The sequence below is a fragment of the Leishmania panamensis genome, assembly GCF_000755165.1.
Source record: "Leishmania panamensis strain MHOM/PA/94/PSC-1 chromosome 11 sequence".
Taxonomy (NCBI): Eukaryota; Euglenozoa; class Kinetoplastea; order Trypanosomatida; family Trypanosomatidae; genus Leishmania; species Leishmania panamensis.
The window spans coordinates 1-15,980 of record NC_025856.1 but is presented as its reverse complement, the minus strand read 5'-3'; the positions used below and the strand labels follow the sequence as shown (position 1 = coordinate 15,980).

Genomic DNA, 15,980 nt, shown 5'->3' with positions numbered 1-15,980 from the left:
GTTTCGCTTGAGGAGCTGCAACGCCTCGCGCCCCTTATTAGCAAAAGCTGCACCTTTTCACGTTGTCACAGCGTGAAGCTGTGCACTACATGCGGATTCAATGACAGTGCGTAAGCTGCTTCACTTCCCTGCTTCTATGAAAGTTTGTTATTCACGACACTACCTCTCTTCCACTTACCCCATATGCTTCTAGCACTGGTATGACAACCGAATGACTGCGCGGGCGCGTTTCCTTTCAACGCAACCATTCCGCCGTAGAGCTCGAGTCAAACACCACCCCTACCCGGCCCCTGCCGCAATACTCTGCCCACCGCTTTCGCAGGCCGCCGCACAGCCGCGCCCGCTGTGCCGGTCGCCACGTCGAGCCCCGCTGACAGTCTGCCCATCATATTGATAGTACAACCGTCTTCACTGTCGCAGGCCGCACCGACGCAGCGTCATCCAGCACCTGACCGCCGGCATCAGTAGCGACCCGTTGCTCTGACCTCCCTAGGTCGTGGGCACTTGACCTGTCAACACGGGAAGCGTCTTGGCATTCGCAGGGGTAGGGGCTGCTTGGCTTCCCACACAGAGGGGGTACTGGGCCCTGAGGTACCACGCTGAAATGTGCTCCCCATCGTCAGGGGGAGGGGGAAGTTTAAAACATGAAGAAATCCATAAAGCAAATTGTTCAGCAGCCGACAGCATGGCTGCATGAGAACAGTGAAGTTACAAGCAAAGAAAAAAGAGCAGTAAGCAGTTGTTTTTCCCCAACGGAACACAGAGGATCGCATTTCCCCATAGAGAGAGAGGCACATGCGCTCTTAAAACTTCACCCCCTTCAGACTAGTACGCGCGTGCTTCGCCGTACAGAGAAAAGAAAAATAGCAATACCCACCTTGGGAACCGAGAAGAAGCACCCAGAGAAAAGAAGAAACACTCAAACTGACATGTCACGGCCGCTTCCTTACTCGGCGGAAGCGAAGCTGGAATGGCCCAGTTTACTGTCCTGCCTGCTTTTGTTGCGAGGCGCATTCTTCTTGCTGGAGACTTTGAATCGTTTGTAATTTACAAAAAAGACGATCTTTCCCTCAGTCAGGGAGTAGACAGGCACCACACTCGACGTCGCAGCGTTGGCTTTCAGCCACCTGGCCAGTGCGGGCTCTGCAAAGGTCTCCAGTGACGAGTCCGGCGCCGACTCATTAAACTGCACCAAGCATTCTTGAATGCGCTTCACGTCCGCATTCACCACCACAACTGTGGACGGAGGCGGTGTCATCATTGTAGAGAACAGTTCTACAGTCTTATCAGCTACACGACTCTCACTTTTTCCCGAAAGAAACTGAACATCAATGCTGGCAATTCTTGTCGACTTCCCCTTTACTGAGAGGCTACGCACGGCTTGCTGCAGGTCACCGAGCGCGATGTCGCCACTGTGTCCGTTCCCTTTACTCTGCTGATTCGTTGACGCCGCTACGATTCGCCTCCCATCCAAGAGTAGCCACCTGATCTGCTTCGCCTTCAGGACCCGCACCAGTGCGTGAGCGTCCGTGTCGGTGCGGATGCACGCACGGATGTTTCCCTTCCAGAGCTGAATCGCTGCTTCCACAACGTGAGGAAGTTGTGTGAGCGAGTACGAGTCGTGTCGCTTTGCGGCTACACCATCCATTAGAAGATTCTCACGCCAAGTCGCGTGCACATGCTTGCCGACATCAAGGAGGTGCTGCACGTCCACGACTATGGAGAAAGCAGAAATGTCGGGGTTGACAACGGTGCAATTGGCTGTGAAATTGTCCAGAAAACAGCCAAAGGCCAGAGGCACCGCCCCGCGCGTAGAACGACACTCGAAAATGATGCCCGTCTCCAGGGCTTTCCGCGCAACGAGCAAGTCGCTGGGCTGCAGTGCCGGGTCCATAATTAGAGTGAGGTGCGTATTCATTTGTTTCGCAAACGTGTCTATGACGTCGAGAACTGCCACTGTATATTTTTTGATGTACTCATCGCGCTCGTCGCACAGAGGCAGTCCGGCAGCACACAGGTTCTCAGTGATGCTTGAGATGGCGTGCCCCACTTGGTCTGCCGTGTGGATCTCACTCCGAATATGACACAGCTCAGGTGGCGGCGGTCGTGTTCCGATCTCGGTGGGAAACACTGTCTTTAGCCAGTGGACGTGCGACACAATCACCTCGACTGATGCCGCTGTTTCCGTAAACGCCAGCAGGTGACATAGCGATAGAAACGGCTCCAGGACGCACTCATTGAATATGTCGTAGTGAGGCACCGGGGACGTGAAGATGACGTAGGATCGAGTACGATGATAAAATTGATAAAAGGAGCCGATGGAGACGTTTTCCTGCATGCCAAGAAACGATGCTGTCGCAAAGTATGGAAGAGTGGAGTAGGCATAGCTGCGGCCGCTGCTATCTACTACACAGTCCACACTCATCTCAGCCAGCTTGGGATTCATTGCCACAGTCGGGTCAAAAAGCGCCACGGGAACGGCGCCGTGCAGCATGCCGATCACCTGAACCGCTTGCACCACATCCGTGCACTGAGACGACCCCACAAATTGCATGTCATCGCGGAATGCTCTAGACGGCTTGCGAAATTCAGATCCGCTTCGCTGGATCTTCTGAATGATGCGTCCCACTATTCGCTCTCCATATCTGTCCACTGTGTCCAGCGCACTCGTCAGATCAGCTGGGTCACCTGGAAGCTCAGCTGTGCCCAAAACAGCCTCGCAGGTGGTGCGTCGATGTGGGTCAGGTTCCAGTAGCTTCTCGATAGTCTCGGCCATCGTCGGATTCCACTGCACAAACCACTGCGGTAGCTTGCCAGTGCGCCAGACTTCGCCCATAATAGTAAAACGCTCGCGGAAGCCTTTTCCGGCTATGGCAAGCCACATTTCAAACGCGATCATTCCTATGCTGAATTCATCAACCTTGAAATCGTACTCAAGACCCTTCTCCTGCTCTGGTGCACAGTACAGCACCGATCCGCAGTTGCCAGTGGGATGGCTTGCGGAGACCACGTTTGTCGACATGCTTGTCTCATCCACGTCTAGTACGCTCGTGATGCGCTTTACTCCGCTCATCACGCGCGCCAGGCCAAAGTCTGCGACGCGAATTGTCCCGGCTTCACTGCTTTGATTGGACTCCATTTCGAACAGCACGTTGTCAGGCTTCAGATCCCGATGAACAATGCGCTCCCGATGCGTGTGAGCTATGACGGAGAGGAGCTGGCGGAGAATCGACACAGCAACCTTTTCTCCGTTGGCAGAAGAGAAGATGCCACCAGAGTCGCTGGAGTCACTTTCTTCAATCAAATGCCGAAGTGAGCGGGCAGAGCACAGCTCCATCTGAATGTAAAGTGTCTGGTAATTCATAAACGACCGCCTCGCCTCTGGTTTGTGCATTTTGGCATCGGTTTGTACGCCATCACTACCGCTGCAGGATTCATCGGATTCGTCGTCATCCTCACTCGTATCCGTGCTGCAGGACTTCTCCACTGATGACGAATAGCGGGAAGAGCTGCTGTCAGTATCCGATGACGACGGAGCGCGGACAGTAGTACCCGAGCGGGATGCTAGCGTTTTCTTGCCGCGCTTTTCTTTTTCCTCATCTTCCTCGTCCTCTGCATCGGTGTCAACGAATTTGCGCAACTCCTCATCGCACCCGTCTTCGACCCACGCGTCATAGTAGCGAACGATGTTTTTGTGATTAAGTGCAGAAAGGGTCTGCACTTCTCGCACGACTTTCTCAGACTGCGCTTCTGACATTGCAATCTTTTTAATCGCGTACAGGCGGCCGTCAATCTTCTTCCGACAGACGTACACAGGGGCAAAACCACCGGCTCCGAGAAGTCTCTGCTGAATGAACTCGTTCCGGTAGCGACCCTCCGAGCCCTGCTGAATGCGCAGGTTGTGTCCTTCATCCTCCCAAAGCCACTTTGGCAGGCCCTGCTGATCTGCGGGGAGGGCCAGGGCGCTCTTAATGTTCGCGGCGAAGGCACGCGAAAACGAAATCCCATTCCAGGGGAAAAAGCTGCGCGCCGCTTCAGGGAAAATGTTGGCGCTGTCCAGAAGATACTTTACAAGCCAGTCGAAGTTGCTGGCGGCCTCCTCGTTTGACTCCGGGTTCTTCATGTGACAGCACTTCTTCAGTAGGTGAAATGCAAACAGGCTGAGCCTTAACGCTTCCTTCGCTTTCAACGGAACTGGCGTTAGTGATAGCGACTGACCCGCACTGGGCACATTTGCCTCACCCTGCGCCTTTCTGTTCTGCTGCTGCGACGGTGGATCGATGCCGCATTCTACAATGGTGGCCACGGTAGAGACGATTTGCATCATGCAGGGCATACCGCTAGGGAGACACGGCTGAATGTTGTTCAACACTTCCTTGGCCATCTGTTTCACCTCGTACTCCGACAGCGTACCCTCACACCCGGGTTGCACTCCGGGCGGAAACAAAAGACTGATGGCCGGTGCCACATACGGATACCCAGGTATCACACGGATCTCCAGTGTGACGCGCCTGCTCGGGCGGATTTCGGATGCAAGTGGAACAAGCACTCGGTAGTGTGCCACGCTCTTGCCCGACACGCGGACATTCTCGTAAGTGTTGACAATAATATCGATTTCATCCTTTACTTCGTCATTCTCACCCGTATCGTAAGCTTGAACTAACCTGCATGAGTGAAAGTCATTTTTCTTTTTGGTCATTAATTCTACTACTACTCTGTTGCTTTACGAGTTCAGTTGATGATGGTGTCCCTGTAGAAGATGAAAATACAAGAATAAAAGTTCCTGTGCCGATATATGCGTGTGAGCGCGATTTTTTCGCGTATACGCGTGCGTTGGTGAAGGAGAGATAGGACGCCAGGGCTTCGAGCGAGAGCAGCTTCATCGACAAAGCCGTTCTACGATGCACCGTACGGAGAAAAAAAGTGCTGCCGAGGGGTACACACAGAAATAAAGCATGCGATACACAGCTTGTCTGGGATAGTACAATTCTGATAGAGGTAGTGTAGTGCGCAGTAATGAAGGTGTCTACATCCCAGTGCGCGTGGTGTGCCACAGAGTATATTGAAGCAGCGTGATACGCTTCTCCCCAGGCGTCCCTTAAATCAACTCTGCACTACCATTTTGAGCCACCACATTTTTTTTTTTCGCACGGGGGAGAAACGAGTGAAAAAAGTTCCACCGTTTCACAGCCACCTGAGTTAGCAGTCCCGACAAGGAAAAAGCGGAGGAGCGAAGAGAAAACAAAGGGGTGACCCCAACAACATCTTCTACCGTGGCTACTGCACGAACGCTACATGAGTAAGTGGAAGTTCATAGTTTGCGTTTTGTCACACGTGAGACACTGGAAGCAGTCACCTTGACCCACGCGACATCGACTGTTGTTCGAGCCATCAGCTCTTGGACAGGTAGCACTACGCGTTGCTGTCGCACTTGCTTCATGTCTTCCTGAGTTTTGAGGGCGTGACAGACGACGCACAGCGTCTGTAGGTTGTCTAGAGTCGCCTCCCCTCCACCACATGCAACCGGAACTACATGATCAGCATGCCAGAAATTTCCAGGAATAGGATTCGAGACAATCCTCTCACAAAAAGTGGGGAATTGCAGTAGTTGCGGGTGCAGTCTCCCGATCGCAGCCACGCGCTCTCGCCGCCCCGTCACTGCTGCTACGGAGGTGCACAGTGTCTCACAATCGACGTGGCAGTGCGAACAAACACCTTTATCGACACCCGCAACACTGCGGCGCATTGCGCCACCAGACCGCCGGATAATAAACGACACCCTACACCTACCTGAACAGAAAAGCTCGGAATCGCTGCTGGTGGCACAGCAAATTGACCCAGGCACAAGGCTGTACACGCTTCTATCGAGCTGTGGGAGGCTTGCCGCGCAGCTCAGGCAGCCCGCCTCGTACTCATTGTTTGCAGCAGCGATGAGGGGACCAAAGTAATAGCACGCGGGAAAGTACAGTCGGCGCACCTTCCACCACACTCCCCATCCAACAGGTAGTGTCTTCGAATAGCGGTTGCGCCGTCGTGGATTGGAGACCGCCGCACAGTCGCTTTTCCACTGAAAGACAGGTGGCAGCCACGCCTGGCAGAGGACGAGTTGCCTCCGACAAAACGGTGAAAGACGAGTGACGGAGTCAAGGAAAGTGTCCAGCTGCTGCCATACTGGGTCCTGACGCTGCCGAGCGCACTGCTTTGCCTCATGCCACGGAAACGTGGTGTAAAAGCCGGTCGGTTCGCTTGCGCGCACGTGGATGCGGCCGGTGTTTTTGCTAACACAAAAGAGCAAAGGCTCCATCGTTGGCTGCACTGAGTCATGCGCTGGCGTATACGAAACAGGTTTCGGATGCCGTGTTGGGTGAGACACGTGGTCCATTTGTGAAAGCAAGAGGCTCGTTCCTCTAGATCCCTCAGCCTCAGAGAGGTTACTGCACAAGCGGGAAAAGAGATCAGCGTCAAACTGCGAATGGAGTCCTAGCAAATAGTATACAACCACCTCGTCGCGCTGCCCAGGTCGATGCAGACGATCCTCTGCCTGCCGCATCCACGCTGCGTCAGGGGGGAGCTCACAGAACACGGCGCACTGAGCGGGTGCTAGCGAAATACCCACGGCGCATGCCGTGATTCCGATTATCGCAATCCGGGCCTCTCCTCGGTGGAAAGCGTCTAGAAGATCTCCTCGCTGTTGCACCGGCACTCGCCCGTCAATGCGGACAGCGTGCTTGCGGTGGTCACGAGTCCACTGCACAAGCGCATCAATCAGTCCGATGTGGTGCGCCAGAAGCACAACCCGGTCGTACTTGCTGCAGCAGTGCTCGACTGCTTCCGTGATGCCGCTCCAGTTTTCTTTCCAACTATTCGCGTAGCGTTCCTGATACGATGTGTCCCCGCTGCGGCGCTCCCTTCTGTGCGGCAAAAGGCGATGTGCTACCCGCATCACAACTCTGCTTTTTCGTGGCAGCTCCAGCACATCTTCTTTGAGACGACGCAGCATACAGCAAGAGCGTAGCAGCGATGAAAGCTCCATCCTCCTCGTCGACTCTCCAATCTGCAAGTAGGGAGAGAGTGTGAGTCGGCAGTACCGCATCGCAAACTCAAAGCGGGATTTTCCCAGTAGACTGGGGCGCAGCGTGTCGATCTGATTAAAAAGATCGAATGGGGTATCAGTGACTGGCGTTCCCGAAAGCAGGAGGCAGTGAGGCGTTCGTTTTCCGATAGCTACCACCACACGAGTATAGGCTGCATCGACTCCGCTAATATTTGTGCGCAACAGATGGCTCTCATCGCACAGGAGACATTTCCAGCTGCGAGACCGCAACTGCTTCTCCAGCACCGTTGCCATGTGAAAGCTCACCAGCACCACCTTTGGCTGCACGTCAATACTGAGTGCATCATTTGCGCCGTGAATCAGGTGAATCTCATCGACAGACACCTGCTCATGCAGATACTGCTCGATCAGGTCTGCCCACATGAGCTTCACCGCCGAGGGACAGACAATGAGTAGTGGATAGGCCTCGAGTGCTGCCACAGTAGCCAATGCCTGCATCGTTTTACCAACACCCATGTCGTCCGCGAAGAGAATCCTCCCTCCCCATCGCAGTGCTGTCCTCACGCCTTCTTCTTGATGGGCTTTCATAGTACGACGAAGAAGGTGTGGAATCCGATCGAGTACTGTTTCGGGCACGGTACGGCTGAGAATATCAGATACAGCTTCGCGCAGCCCAGGAGGCGGCGGGTTCACAAAGAACGGAAGCGCGGGATCTTGTGCGGATACGAGGAGCTCCTCCGTGAGCTGGTCCATCAACGCCGCCGGGCCCGTCAGAGCTGTCCTGCTGAATGCCAGCTGCTCGCGAAGTGCGAGGGAAAGGCTCACCATTACCTGCGCCACGTCGGCATCATGAAAGTTGAGGAAGTGCGTGTAAACAAGATCTTGTAGAAAGTCTATTTCCACGACCACCACCTTCATGGAACAGGTGAGTTCCAGCAATGGGGACGACATGAGCGGGACAAACGGCACCGCGACTGTTCGCCCACGAAGGGCGGCGGTGAAGGCTGCGGCCACTTTTAGCACGTCAACGCACTCGTCGCACGCGCACGAGAACACGCAGCCAAAGCGCGACAGGCGAAATACGTAGGGATAGCCACATCGCAAACAGGTTTCGATAGGCAACAGAGCCTCCATCCTCTCGGCATTTTCTCGTTTTACGACTTTTCTCGCATCATTTTAGTACACGAGAGAAGGGTACTACGCTACACAGCGAATGAGGAGAGAATTATTTTTGGAACAGAGAAGCAGGAAGTCTCAGTGTTAAAGAGAGCAAGTTCACCTCGTCGACGACCGAGATCGGCTGCAACGGAGGACTGTGCATATAGAATGTAAAGTACGCATGGGGGATCTTGACGCCAGGTGTACCCCATGAGCGATGCGGTGCAAGCCATCAGGGGCCCTAAGGAGTGGAGATGAGGGAGAGTAATAAGGTGCCGCTTTTCCTCAAAGACGCTGCCAACCACTCTTCTATGTTTGCTGCGCTTTTTTGTTTCGTCGTAAGAGAGCACGAGACAAATCAAAAAGGCATTTTTACGCAAAAAAAATGACTAAAAGGTCGGAAGCACTTGAGAAATCTGAGAGACACTGAGCATAGAAGAAGAGAGCAGAGAGCATAAGGGCATTCACCGCGTGGCAAACAAAAAGATGAACGCAAAAAGTGCAAACGAAAAGACATTATATAGAGGGGGAGAGAACTTATAGAAAGGAAGATGGCGTGTTGCCCGTCTCTAGGCATGGCCCTGCTGAGGGCCGAAGAGCATATCAACTACTTGCTGCATTTCTGGGTCTTCATCAAGATTCAGCGGACCTTGCGCAGAGAATGTGGCGTAGTCCTGGGGAGTGCGTTGCATGCTGGTCGCTGTCTTCTGCTCCTCTGCCCCGGCGTTTGCCTTGCTCAGGGACTCCTGCAGCTCCCTCCAAGCGCGCTCACGAACATTACTGTGGATGTCTTCGGTGGTGCCTACCTTGCCATCACGGATGTAAATGACCCGGTGGGCGTACTGCTTCATGTACACATCATGGGTCACCATCACCATCGTGAGGCCGCGTTCACGGTTCAGCCGCAGAAGAATGTTCATGATGATGTGCGTGTTCTTTGTGTCCAGGTCGCCTGTGGGTTCATCAAGAAACAAGATCTCTGGTTCATTGGCAAGAGCCCGAGCAATCGTCACGCGCTGCTGTTCACCACCTGAGAGCATCGATGGAAAATGGTGCAACCTGTGCCCCAGGCCAACCTCATGGAGGAGTGTCGTGGCACGCTTCTTGATGGCGGACGCTGGTAGCGAACCCTTGATCATCATCGGTAGCGACACGTTGTCCAGCGCATCCATGCTGGAGATCAGGTTAAATGATTGAAAGACAAACCCGATCCGCTTGCAGCGCAGCGCGGCTAGCTCTGAGTCCGCCGTTTGGTCTGTCACACGTTTTCCAAAGAGGAACATGTTCCCTTTCGTTGGCGTGTCGATCGTGCCGAGAACATTGAGAAGCGTGCTCTTACCACCACCGCTTGTGCCGTACACCACAAGAAGCTCTCCAGGGTAGACGTCCACATCCGCGCCGCGCAGCGCTGGCACGCCCTCGACGCCGAGGAGGTACGTCTTATGAATGTTATCGCAGGATATGATGGGGTTCATTTTCCTCAGCCGTTGTATCGCAGAAAAGCAGTGGGATGTGTAGTCAAAGTGCCGGGGGACTTCCAATAGTTAAGGTTACTGCTCGTCAATGGTGTTATAGGGTGGCACAAGGAAAGAAGACAAAGGGGATAGGCAGACGGTGATGGTGGCTTCAAGTAGCGTGGGTTAGCACAAGCGAAGTGCCTCGTGGGTCCCGTAAGTGCTCCGGCGAAATTTCATATCTGTGTGTGTGTGTGTGTGTGCCAGGGAGCGGCCTCAGCATCCACTGAAAGGTGATGCGGGGAAGCTTGCTCAGTACGCTAGGCAAGAAACAAAAATGTGGGGCCAAAGGATGCGACTTTCCTTCCTCTATGCAGAATGACTTTCTACAGGTACGCGTTTCAGCTCGCCAATTGAAGCAAGGAAAAACAATCCCACGCAGAGAACAGGAACCTTCGCCAAGAACAGTTGCAGGTAACAAAGCTATACAAGTCATAATAAGGTAAACAGCACGAGCAAAGCACACAAACGCTAAGGAAAGGCACAACCGTATTGACAGATGTTTTTCGTTAGCTTTTTCCCTTTGCGACTCAAAGGTAGGGAGCCAAGTACACTACACCTTGAAGGCCACAGTCAGCACCACACGCTAACGATAGCGACTTCAATGGATAAATACATCCCTAGACCTTGTCGCCCACAGCACCAGGTTTTAGTAACCCTGGTGCATACTCTCAGTCAGCGCGGGGGTGTTCTCGCTACCCTCCATCACCTCCTGCGGCGTGCGGCGGCCCATCTTCTTCCGATTCGGTCGTGGCGGCTCCTTGATGTACATAGCCTTGATACGCAGCTCTCGGTTGCTTTCGGCGTACCGCGCAAACAGTTCTCGAGCGTCGCGCTGGTCCTCGACTTCCTCCCAGGTGAGCTCCCACGAGTCGTGGTGCTCGATAGCGAGAAGGACGGAATGCTTGGCAGACTTGATAATGTCATCCTTCTCCTTCTCCGTGAGGTACGCCACTTTCTGAGCCGGGTTGCCGGCCCACATCTCACCGGAAGGGATAATTGCGCCCGACTGCAGAACGCTCGCCGCGCACAGCATAGCACCGGACTCGATGCTACAACCCTTCATCACAATCGCGCCCGCTCCTACAAACGAGCATGATGCAATGTCAGCAGACTCGACTATGGCCATGGGTTCAATCGTAGTCCACTTACCCACTGTTGTGTTTCCCGTGACTACCGCCTTTTCCTGCACGTTGCAGCTCTCGCCAAGGTGAATGCTCTCTCCCTCTTCGGCCCGAAGGATGGCGTTATAACCGATATAGTTCTTTCGCCCCACATGCACATCACCGGTGACTAGAGCGCTTGGCGCAATGAAACAGTTATCCATGACCGTCGGTCGCTTCCCACTCACCTTCAGGAGACGCGGAATGCGATAGAGCTCCTCCTTCGGCTGCACGCCCATCATACGATCACTAACGGCGATTACTTTCGTGGCTAAGCGTTGCAATTTTAGTGCCCATCGGTCCAGTGCCAAGCTTAGGTACGTGCGCTTTTTGATCGCCCACTCAGGCAGCTGCTCCGGTACCTTCGCCGCACCGGTAGGGGCGTAGCGAAGAAAAGGAGAACGAAACATGAACCCTCCGTGTACGCAAAATCGAGCCTACTGGCACTGCTATGACGACGTGCTATTCTGTCGTATTTCATGTCTCACAGCGTTGCTGTACCAGCCATAAGAAACACTTTTTTCCCTTGTCACGTACGAGACAGGGAGCAACCCTTTTATCGCAAGATACTCCTCAGGTACCTGACATGATAGAGAGCGACGAAAAAAAAAAATAGTCAACAGGATCACCAGGTTTGAGTTTTTAGAAGAATCGCAGTGTCACTGCCTGCCTCCGCGATGCCCATATGTTGCCACTCCGCTACTCAGGTCTCGCCAAACGCCAATCAGAATGATTCATAGATTTTCACCTTGTTTGGGCGCAAAAAAAAAAAAGAAGAGGCATAAAGTGTCGATTCGCTGGCCTCACACGATCGTAGGTGCATCACTCAGACGGCATAGATTTTTTTTTTCTACATCTTCCCGTTCGTAACATAGAGTGAAAAGAGGAAAACACGCAACTAGCGATGCCGCTTCTCAAAATCAACAAACCACTCAACAGTACTATCGATAAATCCCAGGACAACAAACAACCCACCTACAATACCGCAGAGTTGGACTAGGAAATGCGAAACAGGCTGCCTCTCGAAAACATTGTTCACCTGGATAGCGGCCGGCTCAAAAGCGAACAGAACAGCAGGGACTACGCCACTGAAGCCGACGACAATAGCCTGGCTGCTGCACTGGGCACTATACTCATACGTCGAGGCCTTTGCGTCTCTTGTTCTCGTTTTTCTGTACGTCGTAGGCACCACTTTCACTAAGTACCTTGTCTCCGAGTAGGTTTTCGAAAATCGCTCATGACCACAGAGTGGTTCCGCCACACCATGCTTCGAAAACCGCTCTACAGCCTCGTCACCGATCCGCAGTTTCTTAATCACATGAGAGGTGTCCAGTCGAATCACATCCTTCAACGAGTAACGGCGACCAGTCCGTCGAGGACCAAAAATGACAGTCACAGGAACCTTTTTTAGATCGAGCGAGCCGATCACATTGCACCCCCTCGCACGCTCATACAGCTGTTCCAAGCATTGAGGAAAGTACTCAATGCCAGGGAACTTCTTTTCCAGTTCTTTGTACAGCTCAAAAACACTGTCGCAGCTGTCACAGCACTTCGACGCTGCAGCATTGCGGACATCTGCAGCAACTCCCTCAAAGGCAGATGAAGGGCACCGCCGACACTTCCTATCACCTCCGGTATCATCCATCTCTATATCATTGTCGAGATCTTTCATGGTGCCTTTGTACTGGACTTCACCGTCGCCTGATATGGGAAGCTTGTGTATAGTGCCTGTACAGTTGAACTTCGCCGTTCCTGTAGCATCGACTACGTCAATACTCAAGCGGTTGCAGCTCATATACGGAAACAGAACATCGAAATGTACCGGCATTTCGTCTGAAAGCCCTTTATCGAGTGAGACATCTGTATCATACGCGTCGCGCCCTCTCAAGTAGGCAACTCCCTCCCATAACACAAGAAGCACGACAAAACACACTGTACAGACACTTAAATAAGCGCCATATTTTGTTTGCTCGCGGCGGTAATCCTCCTTGGGTTTTGGGAAAATGTCTACCTTCGCGATATGCCTTGAAATTGTTGCTCGCTCAACAGGCAACTCCTCCTCGGTCACAAGCACCGTTCTTCGCTGCCGCATCTACTTCAGAACACTCATGTTTAATAGCGAGAGAGTAAGAAAAGAGAAAAAGGTGAGCACAGGTCATGCAATCGCACAAGAAAGCTTTTTCAGTGGCGTGAACATACTAGCTAGTAAACGCAACAGCGAAGGAAAACAGTGCCTTTTCGGAGAAATAGAGCCTTCATTAGCTCGCAAGCATAGCAACGCATTCTAGCAAGGAAGAGCGCTTTCGCCTGAGGCATAACAGAACACGAAAGCACAGCTGTTCACCAGTTACTGAGCAAAGACCGGCATCGCTCCTATAGGTTCTGTTTTGCTTCTTCACAAGTTCACTTTCACGATCTAGGAAAAATTAACAAACAAAAAAAATGAATGCGGTAACTAAACAGCACACATTATCGGGTCTAAATCGATTCGCTCTTTAATGTGTCAATGATGGCATTTTTTTCTCGAATGCACGCAGATGCATGAGAGTAGAAGCGATCCATCTCGTCCTGCATAGTGGAAATCTTGTCCTCGTAGAAGGCTCTCAGCTGCTGTTGGCTGCTTCGAATAATCTCCAGAAATTCATCTTCGCGCAACAGTGTCCCAGTTGCTAGCTCCCGAGCAGCAATCTTTTCAAGAAGACGGTGCTCCTTCTGTTTACATTCGTCAACGAGCTTTTGCAGATCGACTAAAGTATCCTCATCTATCTTTCTCTGACGACGCAGAGCTTCATTTTCTGCCTGAAGTACAACAACTTCCCTTCGAAGTTCACGGTTCTTTACGCCCAGAGAGGTGCTCTTATTCTCACAGCTTCTAAGCTTCTCTGCTAGCTCACAATTTACAGAGGTTCGCTCAAAGTCGCGTCGTTCGGAGAGTTCAGAAACAGGAGCAGCGGTCCTTATACGGCTGCACTCTTTAAGCTGGCCCTCCACAGATTGCAATCTCGTCATCAACTGACTAACTTCGTCCCTTTTAGCCTTCAGTGCTTCACTTAGGCGCTCACAAAGAGCATACAAGGAGAAGCTGCCATTCCTCGGTACTTTGTCCAATTCCACCTCCCCAAAGTCGTCCACAGAATAGACTGGCAGAGCTGTAGGTGTGACAGAAGTGCCTGTGTTGCTCCTGGTAGTAGCAAACTTTTCTTGTGCCACATACTTTTCCTCCAACACATGAAAAAGTTCCTCTTCTCGACCTTTAAAAATATCCAAGATTTCGTCCACAGACTCCAAGCACGCGGGGTTATACCGCTTGTAGAATGCAATAAGCTGCTCTTTATACATTTTCGAACTGTGCGTCGCGCTCCATTTGAAAATATAAGGATATCACAAAGCCCTGCATGCAAAAGATCAAGAAAAGGCGCAAAGAAAGATGTATCTACCTGAGATTGTGAAGGGTGACATACTTAAAAAGAAAAGCTTGCCGCACATATTGCCGCTACAAATAACAGCGCGACGACAGCATATATCCGTCATAGAGAGCGCGATACTATGCTAGGATCCCCAGGCGCTTCTGCGTAGACATCCCAATGCACTATGAGTTCTGTATGTCATTTTTATCTCAGAAGCACGAAGGTTCACAACACCTACGACAAGAGCTATGCTAATGCCTATTACTCCATTTCGACATCTTCCAAAAGAAAAAAAATCAATCGGTAGTGCATTCCCAGCAGACCGCCAATAATAGAAAAAAAAACAAAGAAAACTCAAAATCATCATCAGCTACGAGCCATCCAGCATTGCGAGTAACAACTTCCGCCGCAAATACTAGAAACAGTCGCACGGCATACCTCTGAAAACAAAATATGATCTGCTTCGCGTCGCTAAACGCAATTTGGTGTATCCTGCGACATCCACGGAAATTCTTGGCCAGAAAACGCTCAATGAGTGATGAATATCGCCAGCAACAGCACTTGTCCTCATTCAAATAGTACCCCTGTGGGTCAAAAAGCGGTTCGTTGGGAGAAAAAAACAATTCGAAAAAAACACACTGGAGACCAGACAATGATAAAATAACTTGTCGCGTCCTTGGGGTGCAAACATTCCCCCCGCCTGTCCTTCAAAGGCAAAAGTGGAAGTCGTATTGCGCATGCTGAGCGTAGAAGCGCCCCCCACTCTTTGAAGCGGAAAAAAACAAAGTACTCTGAGGAAAGCAAGCAGGGCATTCCAAACATCGGTTTCGCACGCCAACATCGGTAACCACTACAGGTGTGTATTGCCAATGGAACTGTGAGAAAGGAAAAACACAACACAGCGCCACCCACGCAATCCCGCATAAGTGTCACCAACGAGGAGGGGACTGCAGAAGACAAAAAAGAAACAACGCTCCACACAACGCCTCGCAGCAGCTTTGCCGCATAACATATTAGCTTTCATTTCGGCCGAATATCCCGGAATTGAGTCTTAGAAGGCTCCGCTGGGATACGGTTCGGGTGCGGGCATTTTCGTCCACTCCTTCCTATCCATGCGACACCCTCTCCCACTGTACCGGGAAAATCCTCCCGGGGACCAGGGTCAGGGATCAATTGGCGGCGTGTAAAACCACAAAGGCAATCGAATGGCACTTGACCTTATAGGGGGGGGGAGGTGGTTGGTGGGATGTGGTGTTGGATCTGGGAAATTTGACCGATAGCTGAATCGGTGTTCGTGTATCCGTGGAAAAGGAATCCTGAGTGAGCGCGTGTTTCTCGGAAACGCACTCCTCACTTCCACTCGTGATGTGGTCGAAAAATATGTATCTTACTAATCATGTGTTTCTTAGGGATTCTTACTTTACCTTTGTCCCTTTATCTCTTCTCCAAATGTATATAGTAATCACACTAAGTGGAGTTGATGCGGCCCGCGACGAAAAAACGCCCACCCACCCAACCCTAGACATGAATCTCTCGGATGTCCGGAACGGACCGGAAGGCCACAGAACGGCGAACCGTTTCCCTCCGCGGATGCGGGGTGTGTGCTCCGGGAACCGCGGGAGGGTGCGGGTGCCGACCACGGCGTGGACGAACCGCAAGTTGAGCCTACCAACGCAGGAGGCGA

General features: G+C 52.1%; 6 protein-coding genes across 6 annotated transcripts, besides 2 other annotated features; all 6 read right to left on the bottom strand.

Annotated features, from left to right (window-relative positions):
* Positions 1 to 277: 277 nt before the first annotated feature.
* Positions 278 to 625: a repeat region.
* Positions 626 to 946: 321 nt separating this feature from the next.
* Positions 947 to 4,699, bottom strand: LPMP_110060 (protein kinase, putative; the record flags this gene model as incomplete). The annotated part of the gene is made up of 1 exon (XM_010698552.1): positions 947 to 4,699. One exon carries the CDS (start codon positions 4,697 to 4,699, stop codon positions 947 to 949), a length of 3,753 nt encoding a protein of 1,250 aa, XP_010696854.1.
* Positions 4,700 to 5,311: 612 nt separating this feature from the next.
* Positions 5,312 to 8,188, bottom strand: LPMP_110050 (SNF2/RAD54 related DNA helicase, putative; the record flags this gene model as incomplete). The annotated part of the gene is made up of 1 exon (XM_010698551.1): positions 5,312 to 8,188. One exon carries the CDS (start codon positions 8,186 to 8,188, stop codon positions 5,312 to 5,314), a length of 2,877 nt encoding a protein of 958 aa, XP_010696853.1.
* A 593-nt stretch (positions 8,189 to 8,781) lies between these two features.
* ABCH1 (ABC transporter, putative) lies at positions 8,782 to 9,687 on the bottom strand (the record flags this gene model as incomplete). Its single annotated transcript, XM_010698550.1, has 1 exon — positions 8,782 to 9,687. One exon carries the CDS (start codon positions 9,685 to 9,687, stop codon positions 8,782 to 8,784), a length of 906 nt encoding a protein of 301 aa, XP_010696852.1.
* A 688-nt stretch (positions 9,688 to 10,375) lies between these two features.
* Positions 10,376 to 11,299, bottom strand: LPMP_110030 (hypothetical protein; the record flags this gene model as incomplete). Its single annotated transcript, XM_010698549.1, has 1 exon — positions 10,376 to 11,299. One exon carries the CDS (start codon positions 11,297 to 11,299, stop codon positions 10,376 to 10,378), a length of 924 nt encoding a protein of 307 aa, XP_010696851.1.
* Positions 11,300 to 11,787: 488 nt separating this feature from the next.
* On the bottom strand, positions 11,788 to 12,717 carry LPMP_110020 (endoplasmic reticulum vesicle transporter, putative; the record flags this gene model as incomplete). The annotated part of the gene is made up of 1 exon (XM_010698548.1): positions 11,788 to 12,717. One exon carries the CDS (start codon positions 12,715 to 12,717, stop codon positions 11,788 to 11,790), a length of 930 nt encoding a protein of 309 aa, XP_010696850.1.
* A 650-nt stretch (positions 12,718 to 13,367) lies between these two features.
* On the bottom strand, positions 13,368 to 13,898 carry LPMP_110010 (hypothetical protein; the record flags this gene model as incomplete). Its single annotated transcript, XM_010698547.1, has 1 exon — positions 13,368 to 13,898. The coding sequence occupies one exon, from the start codon at positions 13,896 to 13,898 to the stop codon at positions 13,368 to 13,370; it is 531 nt and encodes a 176-aa protein (XP_010696849.1).
* Positions 13,899 to 15,376: 1,478 nt separating this feature from the next.
* Positions 15,377 to 15,980: a repeat region.